The 12,469-nt window shown below is 45.3% G+C and overlaps 1 protein-coding gene across 1 annotated transcript in view; it reads right to left on the bottom strand.

Moving 5' to 3' along the window:
• Positions 1-2,545: 2,545 nt before the first annotated feature.
• bcl11ba (BCL11 transcription factor B a) overlaps positions 2,546-12,469 on the bottom strand; it is a gene marked incomplete at both ends in the record, with an annotated part of 54,379 nt that continues 44,455 nt past the window's right edge. Inside the window, one exon of the mRNA XM_080538902.1 lies at positions 2,546-4,566. Within this exon, the coding sequence (XP_080395028.1) occupies positions 2,546-4,566 (2,021 nt within the window). The remainder of the gene's footprint in view (positions 4,567-12,469) is intronic.

Here is a 12,469-nt window from a genome sequence, read left to right as displayed (position 1 = left end):
TTTTAGAAGTAATCTCTGATATTCTATTGTAATTTCATATGCAAATTCGAGCTAATTTGACACATAGTTTTCTTTTATGTTCAATTCTTTGCTTCACAAAAGTGTTGCATTTGTCTTGAGAGACGATAAATAGGAAGATCAGTATTCAAGGCACACTCATGTCAAATTGAATGGCAGTACAAAAACTGTCCCAAATAAATTAATTTCATTTTTATAGTGCCAGCATTGGGAAAGCCATGCCTAGCAACGCTGGCACTTCAATCTCAGGTGATCCCAAGCTCTAGATCCCTTTAGCGAGGCAGAGTAAATCCAGTAAAAGTAATTTCTTGCTCAGAAGCCGTATTTTCCATTTTCTTTTCTTTTTTGTGTGTGAAAAAAAAACAAATAATAAAGTGCGGGTCAATTGCAAAGAGCTGTATTGTTTTTGTTTTCTTCCTTTTTTCAATGAGAGTTTTTACCTCAATTCTAAAAATGGTGTCGGCTCAGATGTCAAGGGAGGACTGGGGATGGGGAGGACTGGGGTTGCATTATTCAACATAACAAGGAGGTCGTGATTTGGGCAAAAAGTTGTGGTTGCTGGAGACTGAAAAAAAATTCCTAAAAAGCTCAGCTGTGCATTCTGTGTGTGTCAGAGTTGCTACTTCTCAGAATGCGTTCAACTACACATCACAGGGAGCCCTGAATGAGAGGAAAGAAAGAAAAAATAGTCTTACTATTTCGCCACACGCTCAACAGATATCTACAGTCAACTGTATTCTAACTGTGCAATTTACTGGACTGCATAACTGCCACTGATTCTGACTTACAGGGGAAGTAACCACATTAACCAGAATTAAGTCAACATCATAAACATTTTAACGATGGCACACTTTTTACAAACTAACTATACAGTATAAATATTTTTTTTCCTTCTTTAAAATGATCAATAGATATTCCTAGAAAAAAAATGCATAGGGCTGTTTTCAAGTGATATCATCAACATTGTCACTGAATGTAGTTTGTTTAAAATTCAATTGATTTGTATTCAGATCTGGTTAAAGAGGTGACATCTGCTATGGCTGTAAATATGACTAACATGGCCCCTCCGTAAAGTAAACAATGCAGTTGATGACATATGGACTGTTTACAAAATGTTACATTAAATATGTATATTGATGATTGAAGTGAAAAAAAGGGCTTTCATATCTGCCCTGTTCTGCATTTGAATAACAAGCCTGTCCCTAACACTGAACTCCCTGAAACTGTAAAATCACTGAACACGCCTTTCTAGTGTGTGTGTGTGGGGGGTGGGAGACTGTGGATCATATAAGATGTACTGCCACGTTGTAGTAAGGGTCCGACTGGCAGAGGAATGAACAGCGTGTAGCAGGGCGGGGAGGGGAGGGGGGCGGTTTGGGGGGTTAATGTGTGTGTGTGTGGGGGGGGGGGGGTTAATGTGGGCTCGGCCGTAAACAAATGTGTTAAACTCATCCACAGAATGATAATGAAGGGATGAATGGGAAAATAAAAGAGACAGGCCCCTACAGCTCACCCTGAGATGTCCCTGCGCTCACTCTAGGCGCTACGCGGCCTGACAACTAAGCTGACCTAAAGCTGTGTGATCCAGCTTCACGCAAATCAAAACATCAGTGCTTGAATTGTCAAAGCGTGTATGTGGTGTTAAGAATGAGGGGGTGAGTTAAGGAGGGTATTTGTTATGGTGAGGGACTTCTGCAGAAAATTCACAAGCAATGTTTCTGTGTTCTAGCGTTGTCTGGAGTTGGTACTAGGTACCAGTAAGCAGCTGCCTTTGCGAACATGTGTCTTCTTTTTTAATGTATGTATTCTAGAGGAGGTAGGGTTTATAAACCTCAAAATCCTCTTTCAATTTACTGTCAAAATTGACATTCAGTGCTACATATCCAATTAGATTGACATGTTTAAAGTCAGTTCATGCTACAATGTCAAAAGATTGTTGTCCGCCTATATCCTATCATGTATGATAAACTAAAAATAGCTTTCTCAGTTATGCTTTTGAGATTTGAAGATTAAATTCGGCTTCTCTTCAAGAAATTACATGTGTAGCTTAAATATACAATTTCCTATAAGCACATTATTCAAATGGATTTCTGTCTGCTAAAAAATCTCAGGATATCATCTGGGTATAAAAAAATAAAATAAAAATCCCAGCAATTGAACTTAAAAGTAAAACAAATTGAAAAATGACAAAATAAAAATGTACCTGCACATGCCAAAATATTACAAAATCCAATAAATACAGAAATTATTGCACAGTTAAAGGCTCCACATATGTTCTCACTTAATTCGTCATCTGATCAATTGTTTAAAAAGGAACGCCAAATGAGGCAGTTTAAACCGGCTTCAATTGGTGCTGTTAATATCTGTTTGTGTGTTTGTTTTTCTCAGTTGGCAGTTTCTTAGGCGAAAACATAAGATTAACCCAAAATCAATATCTAAGAAAAAGAGTATCCAGCTACCCCCTTTGTTTGTTTTTGTTTTTGTTTATAGTCAAGGTGTGGTGAAGAGGCAAAATAGGAAATCTGGCTTAGCTTCTCTCTGCTTGTTCAATTTTGACCTCGTTGGTCATCAAATGTTCCCCGTGCCACTTTTTCATGTGTTTCTCGAGAGTGCTGTAAACGCTGAAGGGCATTTGGCAAATGTCACAGCGGTACACTTCCTTACCCATCTGACCGTGGGTCTTCATATGGCGCGTGAGCTTGGAGCTCTGGGCGCAGGCGTAGTTACACAGCTCGCACTTGTAGGGCCGCTCCCCCGTGTGGCTGCGCCGGTGCACCGTCAGGTTGCTGCAGTTCTTGAACACCTTGCCGCAGTACTCGCAGGTGTCGCTCCGTCGGCTCTCCTTGGAGCTGGGCCGGCCAGGCCCGCCTAGGTGAGGGGTGCTGCCACCACTGGCCGTCCCGCTGCGCCCCGACAGACCGCCGTCCAACAGGTCCCCGGGGGGTGTGGAGAAGCGCAGGCTGCCATTCTCGGACGAGTGCTCGGAGGAGGTGGCGAAGGGCGATTGTCTGGAGTCGGTGAAGCCCAGGAAGGGGTCTTTGATAAAGTGGCGGGATGCAGCGTATCCCACCAGCCACTGGGAGTAGACATTCTCGGAAGGGATGAGAGGTGCTGGGGGCATGTCCAGGTCCTTCTCGATCTTGATTCTCTTGTTGTTGGAGTTGGATAGGCTGGGGCTGGTGATGGGGGTGGGTTTCCGGGGGAACAGGCCTGAGAAAGAGTCACTGGAGCCGCAGTTCCTGCCATTGACCGTGGTTCTCTCCACCTGGTGGTGGTTTATCTCGCCCACCACAGAGTCCTCATCCCCGGTGTCCCGCTGACCATCCAAGCCTCTCTTGGAGATGGAGAACGGCATCCTTTTACGATTGTCGACTATCAAGTTATTGTACTGCTGAATAGTGCTCAGCCCAACGCTCTCCACCATCTTCCCCAGGGAGACAGACTTTTCCTCTGAGGGCGGTTTGGAGCCATTCTCCCGATTGCGGTAGAACTCCAAATCCATGCTGAAGTTGGACTCTGGCCGGCTCTCGTTTTCCAGCTCCTCTTCCTCCTCCTCCTCTTCCTCCTCCTCATTGCCCTCGCCCCGGAAGTCGCCATCGCGGTTCTTCATTCCCTCACCTGTCACGTCGCTGGTGCCCGGCTCTGGTGAGCTGGTGGTCGACAGGCCGTCATCAGAACGACCGGTCAGCGAGCCGCCCGATTTGTGCATATGGGTCTTCATGTGTCGCTTGAGCTTGCTGGCTTGCGAGCAGGCATGGTCGCACAGCTGGCACTTGTACGGCTTCTCGCCTGTGTGGCTGCGCCGGTGCACCACCAGGTTGCTCTGGAACTTGAAGGACTTGCCACAGAATTCGCAAGACTTGGACTTGGGCTGCGTCTGGGGCGGAGTGGTGCTGTTGGGCGGCATGGGTGGCAGGGGAGGGGTGCTCAGAAAGGGCGACTTGGGGCTTGGCTGAAAAGGGTTGGGGTTGAGCAGGCGGTGCATAGGGTTGGCCCGGCTGGGCGAGAGCGGCGGTGTGGCATTGTTGTTCCCCGCCAGCTCCCGGAGCCGTCTGGAGAAGTCCATGGACTGGGACTCGATGGCCATGGGCGTCAGACGCATCACCCTCTCGAAGGCACTGGGGTGCTGGGAGATGAGCCCCATTTCCTCAGCGCTAAGGCGTTCCAGGCGGTGGGGGTCCAGGCGGTGGGGGTCCAGGCGGTGGGGGTCCAGGTGGTGGCGGGGCGGGGGGCTGACAAAGGGCGGGGTGTTGGGGAGGCGGTTTTCCACGAAGCCCGGCGGTGGCTCCCGGAGCAGGGGCCCTGCCATCCTCAGCAGATGAAAGGGGTTGTTGTCGCCCAGGAAGTTAGTGAGGGGGGACTGGGGGATTGACTCTGAGCCGAGAGGTGGAGGGATGGTGATGCGCGGAGTGAGGGAGGCGCTGGAGGGGTTGGACTCCAGGTAGATGCGGATGCCGTGAGTGTTCTGGGCATGCTGGAGGAGGAACCAAGCGCTGGGGAAAGGCTGCTTACACGTGGTGCAGATATAGCTCAACGGCTCATCTCTGCCTGCAACACAGAGAAAAGAAAAAAGACAGACATTAAAATCCAATTTCAAAGCAAAATGTTCCAAAGTAATGTCTCTTCACTCAAAGGTTGACTTGAGGACAAATATTTAGTTGAAATTCAAAGGAAGATTAACATAAACATAATGCTAAGTAGTAAAACAATTATTTGGTGTCACTGTACAATTTGTACGTTCTATGGTAGACAGGAATTTTGGGTGACTATTTGTATTTCAGTCGTCTTCTTAACACAATATACAAATGTCAGTATATCAGGTCAGAGTAAAACAGCTTAAATAGTCTACAGGTGGATAACTCTATTTACATGATTTCAAGTCACTCATAAAACCGGCCATAAGAGGGTCAAGTCTGGATTACTCAAAGAGCAAAAAGTATTGTCTAAAAGTGTCGGTCACATTCTTTATGGCCCTTATATTTGCGTAATACTCCTCGTAGCGCCAACGGTCTCAGCTCATCATCTTGTCACATAAATGGGACATACTTATCACGCTTTTGACAAGTGCATTTACACCAGTCACATAGGATTGGCCCACACTGTGGGAACCCTCTATGCACGGTTTAAGTACTCTCCAATCTCTGCTCTTTACAAATTGCTGAATTATTACACCAGCAACTGTGAGTGCGTGTGTGCATGTGTGCGTGCATGTGTGTGTGTGTGCGTCTGCCTTTAAAACCCAGGAACTCCTCCAAGCAGAGGGACTTTAATCGTTACCATGGCTGAGATGCCAAAGTAATATAGCTTTATACTGGGAAAGTACAACTTAAACGGTGATTTAAGGAAGTCTTATCACTCTCCAGCAAATAAAGACACTGTGCCTCCAGAAAACAAATAAAAGAAGGAAGGAAAGGGTGGAAAAGAACATAAACACTAATATAGAACGCATCAAGATAAATGGTCTCTAATAAAGACAGAGAGCGCGGAGAGAGATTGAAAAGGCGCAGAGTCAATGATTACTAGAGTAGAGGCTGTTATTTGGTGTTTTAGTCGTTGGTATTTAACACACAGCCATAGGGCACTTTCTGTCATTCTAGACCTTGAAATTCAATCAATCATAGCCACTGATTCTCCTCAACACAGTTTAGTACATGTCCTGATGTCCATTCCCCCCCTCATGGTATTGTTTAAATAGGCCTAACAGTATAGTACTGTATAACCCAAAGGCATATGGCTGACACTTGACTGTGTACCGGGAGAGTTACGGAAGGACTCTACACACATACAGACAAGGGTCTCAAATATTGACTCTGTCTCTGCAATCATTCACGGAGCTCACTCTGGTGCACTTCGACTCCGTAAAGGAGAATTTCACAAAGAAAATCAGGATGGAAATGTGACAAAATCCGCACCCAACAGACATCTATCAAAGAACATGTAGAGAAAAAAAATACACAAAAACAACCTTTGTCTGTTTTCTTGAGTGATTCAAAAAAGATCAATAGGGATTTGGGAGTGTTTGTGAACACAGCCTCAACTATGATCAAACCACCCGAGAGAGAGAGAGAGAAAGAGAGAGCATGGAGGAGAGTGAGAGGGTATAGCCAAATGATTGACGTTGCTTGCTCTGTACCTTTACATGACTAATTGATGGCACAGCCCTCTATGTGTCACAGGTTCCCACCGCAATGCTAAGGGGACTTGTTACTGTTTAGACACAAACAAGTAGGATACCGTATGCAACACATACAGTGAGGAAGGGATGCTAAACAGAATGGGATCTCTGATGGGATTGGCACACACACACACACACACACACACACACACACACATGCACACAAAGACACACACACACACACACACACACACACACACACACACACACAGTACAAAGTGGAAATGGTAATTGTGCTCTGGTAAAACGAGTTGCATTCATTTATTAAATAAAAGCTTGCTGTTCTGACCTAATGGCCAATTTAGGATACGAAGGAAACATATGCCACTGTAATTGTTTAGGTATTTGATTCAGAGGGTTGCTGATGTTTTTTGCGTGTGTGTATGTGTGTGTGTGTGTCTAAAGCATGTCTATGCTTTATATCGAACTGTTTAGACTGTGTTTTGTCAGGAAGATATATAGACGAGGACAACCATAATAGGGAAAAGAAGCCTCACCACTGTACATGTGCTCTGTTTCGTGGGACATTGCCGATGTAATGCAGATGTAGTAACACGGCAGGTCTATTCAGGTCATTGAAATACAGTAAGATGTCTGTTTCATTTTAAATCACAAAAACAATTTTAAATAGTTCTATATGGATTTGCAAGCTGTTCTTGGGCTTCCATGTCATAATTCAAGTTTTTAGAAAATTAATTGAAAAAAATATGCAAATATATTCTATTTATTGCTCCTTACTCCTCTCATTGAAGTAAAATGGTGTTTAGAAATATCTGTTAGTTATTACCAAGTGCTAACAGGATTATGTTTTCTTCTACAGTTGTGAGTCGTGTGGGAAGAGTTGAATCTACAGTGAAAAAAAGAAGCTAAAAAGCTATCACGCTGTAGGGGTATAAAGGTGTGCACAGAAAGTCCAAATGAAACACTTGTTCTCCAGATGACTCAGAAAAAATATTTTCACAAATTGCCTCAAACCTTTCACATATTATGCAGTACTAGTAGTTTACAGGGAAGGGGAGAGAAATGAAGGGAAAAACACAGTGGTTTTCACTCTAACATCTTAACATTTGCATCCTATCAATTATCGCTGTCAGGGTGTCAGCTGAAAGAATGGCTCAATCAATCCTATTTGACAGGAAACTTTTACACCAGGCCTTTTCTGATAGCACTTAGCGCTGCGCACTGTAAAGGTCTCTGTGTAAAAGTGTTTGTCCCGCCCTGCGCGATGTTAATGTGCGGCTGACGTGTGTTAAGAAGAAGAGGCGGACCAGCTGTTCATCTCCGCAGTCTGCCCTGGTCCTGTAAACCCTTTGACTTAATTATAGTGGACATAGCATACGCTCGCTTGCTCGCTCACATACACACACACACACACATATACACACACATGCACAATAGCACCCCTTTTTCGCCTCTTAGGCCCTCCAAGGGCTATCGCACTAACCCCCCCTCTGGCCCTACTTCTCTCTCTCTCTCTCTCTCTCCGTCCCCATTCCTCCAATAGCTCCTTCCACCCTCCACATGCACACACACACACACACACACACACACACACACACATACACACACACACACACACACACACACACAGACTCCTCAAGGACCCCAATTGAAATAAGCCAGTGGCTTTCTTGGGTTTTTATCCTGTTAGTTGACCTTGTATGTAATATGTACTTTCATGTACCTACTTCTGCAAATCTTCTAATAAAGTTTTCAATCAATCAATCAAAACCCTCTATCCCTCCCCACTCCTCTGACAACAGCCCCCCCTCATTTGTTTCCCACTCCTCCGACCCCCCTTCACCCGCCTCCCCTCTTCTTGTTGTTTTATGGCAGAGCCCATTCAAAGCCCCTAATGCTCCATAAAGGAAGCACAAAACACTGAAAAACAACCATGTCCTGTGTGTGTATATTTTTTTCACCTGCTTCACCTCCCCCCTCTCTCTCTCTCTCTCTCTCTCTCTCTCTCTCTCCCTCACTCTCTCTCACTCCCTCCCTCCCCCCATCCCTCGTCTTTCCCTCTCTGTCTGCTCTCTCACGGTTTTAACTGCCTGGGTGTAAAGAAAAGTCTCCTGTCTCTCTCTCTCTCTCTCTCTCTCTCTCTCTCTCTCTCTCTCTCTCTCTCTCTCTCTCCTTCTCTATCTACGCTGGCTGAACATCCAGCAGACCAACAAAAGTCATTGTGGGGGCGGGGGGGATGCTCATTTCTGCCCCACAATTAAGGAGAGAATGAGTGGCCGCTGCCTGAGAATGGTATTGCTGCCCGCGATGAAGGGAGCGGGCCGTGAGTTTATTGAGGAGTGTTCAGTGTCTCTGCCCTCCCGGGGGGAAAGGAGTCCAACGCAGATGGCAAATAAAGTATGCAGCCTGAGGCGAGAGCACATTATGCTAATTCTAATGTCAGCTGTACTTTAATATACAGCTCTATTTAATCACCCCATTATTTCCCATTTCCATATGAAAAAAAGGAGAGGGAGAGAGAGAGAGAGGGAGAGAGAGGGGGAGAGAGAGAGAGAGAGAGGGGAAAAAAACCTGCGGCACTGCTCCTGCAATTCTCTGCCGGGCGGCAGGGTCGGATGTTTCCCTGCTGTGTGTGTGTGTGTGCGTGCGTTCGTACGTGCATTCGTGTGTGCGTGCGTGCGTGTGTGTGTACTGTTGTGGCGATCAGTTCATATACTCACTCACTGAAACGCATTCATACAGTACAGACACACACATACACACACACACATACTCTTACATTGTAACGGTGACACATTGTCAGTCTGACGGGCTCTACCATTAAACTAACCCTGTCTGTACACACACTCCACACACTCCAAGGGCACTTCCAGAATTATAACTATCCCTGTTCTCTGGCAGCGCAAAAGTAAAGAATCAAACTAAAGACTTCACAAAGAAAGTTTCCTTAAGTATAATCAAAAGTGACTCCGGGGCCCTGAGTGATGTTTCTAAAGAAGCCAGTTGAGTAATGATCTTGTTTTCCACGAGACACACACGCAGTGTGAAACAGCTGCTCCGCTGAGGGGAGAGCTGGGAATGCCACTGTGTGTGTGTCATCCACGGACGTTGCCTCACACCACGCGACGCCCCTGATTCAATTAACTAGAAATTATGGCTAATAACCATCTTAGGTTTCCAAACAGGCCGTGTCAATCGCTGCATGCCAATCTGGGCTTTAAGAGCACACACACACACACACACATGCAAGCTCGCACACTTGATTGTGTAGACACACACACACACACACACACACATACATGTCAGACACAGTCCCAGTCACCCAAGATGAGTTGCCAAGGAGACATGAGGTATTTTGACCAATCACCGCTCTCAACGGCAGGACTATTATCATCCAAAGCAGGTGATTTACCAATCAGTTCTCATGCTGAGGTCTATCACACTACTACTACTACCTCTATTGTGATGGATCCAACCAATCCTATTCCAGTCATGTGCTCCCTCCGAGCATCGTAAACTAGGGGAGAATACATTCAATTGGATGTCTGTGTGTTTAGGTGTAAATCACAGAAACCACGTTATGCCACTGTTGGCTTTCCATTGTCATCCGGCGCGTTTATGAGATTAAAATAAAAAACCTCCGAATCATTACGGCGTCTCATTTCAGTCGTAGGAGGGAGAGAGAAAGAGGAAGGCAGACAGAGTGAGCAAGAGAAAATTAAAAAATTAAAAAGAAGAATACTTATTTTTCATTCATTTGGCAAATTGGTATTCAGTTGTCATTATACAGTAAGCCTTGTTTTGTGATGCCTTGAAAGCAAAAGATGCAAAGAGAGGGAGAGAGAGAGAGAGAGGGAGAGAGAGAGGGAGAGGGACTGAGAGAGAGAGCTGCCGAGCCGAATCATAATCGCTGGTGACAACGCAAAGGGGTGGCCAAAAAAAAAATATATATATATATATACAAATCTTTCCCCAATATAGTTTTTTCTCCACACAATAAAAAGCCTGGGTGCTAAACCCGAAGAGGAAATGGAGGAGAGGAGGAGAGAAGAACAAAAAAGAAAAAAAAGAAAAAGAAGAACAAAAAAAAAGAGGGAGCTATAGCATCTTCTAATGAGGTGCTCATTTGCTGACATTGGTTTTTACTGTGGGGACTTCATTTAGGCTGTCATTAAGCCATTATCCGGCGTAAAGAATATCCGGCGTCCTGTAAGAGAGCGGAGCTCGTGTTTGGGTCTGGAAGCCCTTTCTCTCTCTCTATTAGTGGAAGCGTGCCGCGCTGGTCTGGCCTTCTGCCTGTGTTTTGTTTGGCGGTGGTTCACACACATCTTTGGCAGGAGAGCTCCTTGGATGGCTTACAGAGCAGTGAGGGAAAAGAGGGAAAAGCGCGCGAGAGGAGAGGAACGCAGGAACACAGAGAGAGGGAAGAAGGGAGAGGGGTGGTGGGGGGGGGGGGGGGTGGAATCGCTGGTGTGTCGTGTGAGATCTTTTTTCGGTATCTGATATTTATTGCATGGAAGGTTTCTTGACTGATTCAACAGGGGCTAAGCATAATTATGATGACTTCAAAGATAGTAGAATCATATGTCATAATTACACAATGTAATTTTGATTAAAAAGTCATTGAGGTATCCCATCTCCATACAATATGTCATTCTCAATGGTTCCTTATTTTACAATTATGAACAGTTTATTTTCAATGCATGAATTCTAAAGATGTGCAACCGTAATCCAAATCAATTCTAAACAAAATGGTAACAGTGTCTCAATATTCTCCTATAAGCACAAAATGCGATAATTCTCAAAGCGATAATCTACAATTTAAAAAATAAACTGACTATATAATAATTCATAAATATATGTTGCGTACCTAGTTTAGTTTACTGCGTTTAGTAGCAGTCAACTACAGTATAGATGGCTTAGAGAGACAACCATAGAGGAAGAAAGTTCATATGTGGCTGCTGACAAACCTGCATCTGGCAGTGAATAGTCACCCATGTGTGTGTGTTTGTGTGTGTGTGTGTGTGTGTGTGTGTGTGTGTGTGTGTGTGTGTGTGTGTGTGTGGCCAGCCAGATGAGCACATCAAACACATATATAATTGAAAGACAAATACTTATGTCCAAACTGAGTGGATCAAGAAAGCTTTTTGCAGGTAGGTTAGGCAGGTTAAGCCTGTATGTGTGTGTGTGTGTGTGTGTGTGTGTGTGTGTGTGTGTGTGTGTGTGTGTGTGTGTGTGTGTGTGTGTGTGTGTGTGCGTGCATGCGTGTATGTCTGCATTCACTCATGCATCTGTGTGTGTGCGTATGCTAAACATACATACAGTAGGCAAAATAATTGCCTACTCAAATTACCTAACCACCCTACACTGCACGCACTCTCCACACAGACATAGGCTTAGTTCCGCCTTTACTAGTCTCTCAACACATCTTACTGTATGTGTGTATTTTTTCCCTCCAACACAGGGACGTAGTGAGGATGGCAAATGAGGCTTGTACGCATGCATACTGCTACATCGCCTGCCCTCAATGATGAATGCCATTGTACTGTTATACTGGTGGGAGAGGGGAAGGGAGAGGGGGGGGGGGGGGGGGGGGTGGAGAGAGAGAAGGTGGGTGGGCGGTGTAAAAAGAGGAGCTTGCATGCCGCACAGCATTGTGGGTGCTCCCCTGCTGTTGGTCTCTGGAGTGCTGTGATGTGCAGCTCTTCAAAAGGGCCTCATGTCACCGCCGCCTCCTCATTTAAAGGCAGACTCCCCCCGATTTGCATCTCGCCACGTCTTACAGGACGAGCCATATGTTGTCAAGAAAAGAAAAAAAAAACACACAAGACAATGGTGACAAATAAATTGGCAGGCTACCCATCCCCTCAACCCCCCACCCTCTCCTATCTTTCCTGCTTGTCAAAAATGAAATAAATAAATCAACATCTGAAGAAGAAGAAGAAGAAGGAGAAGAAGGAGGAGAAGACAATGGGGGTATGGTACGGTTTGGAGAATGGCCGGTAGCAAATTCTATGCCTACTATTCAAACAAAAACCAACAAACAAACAACCAAAAATCCCCCCTATTGAGAGGAACATTTTTCAGGCATGATGGTTTTCAGAGACAGAGGGGGAGAGAGGGAGAGAGAGAGAGAGAGAGAGAGAGAGAGAGAGAGAGAGAGAAATAAAGAGCTGTTTGGGCAGGGGCATGTGCATAAAAGCAGGTTGACACCGTTCACCCTTACGCAATAATAAGAGAGGCTATAGGCCGGTAATTTAGCAGTAAGTCCTTGCTACAGCTATTCTCTCTCTCTTTCTCTCTCTCTCTCTCTCT

This window comes from Nansenia antarctica (genome assembly GCF_963989245.1).
Source record: "Nansenia antarctica genome assembly, chromosome: 1".
Taxonomy (NCBI): Eukaryota; Metazoa; Chordata; class Actinopteri; order Argentiniformes; family Microstomatidae; genus Nansenia; species Nansenia antarctica.
Note: the sequence above shows the minus strand (reverse complement) of the source record. Positions and strands in the feature narration are given on the sequence as shown.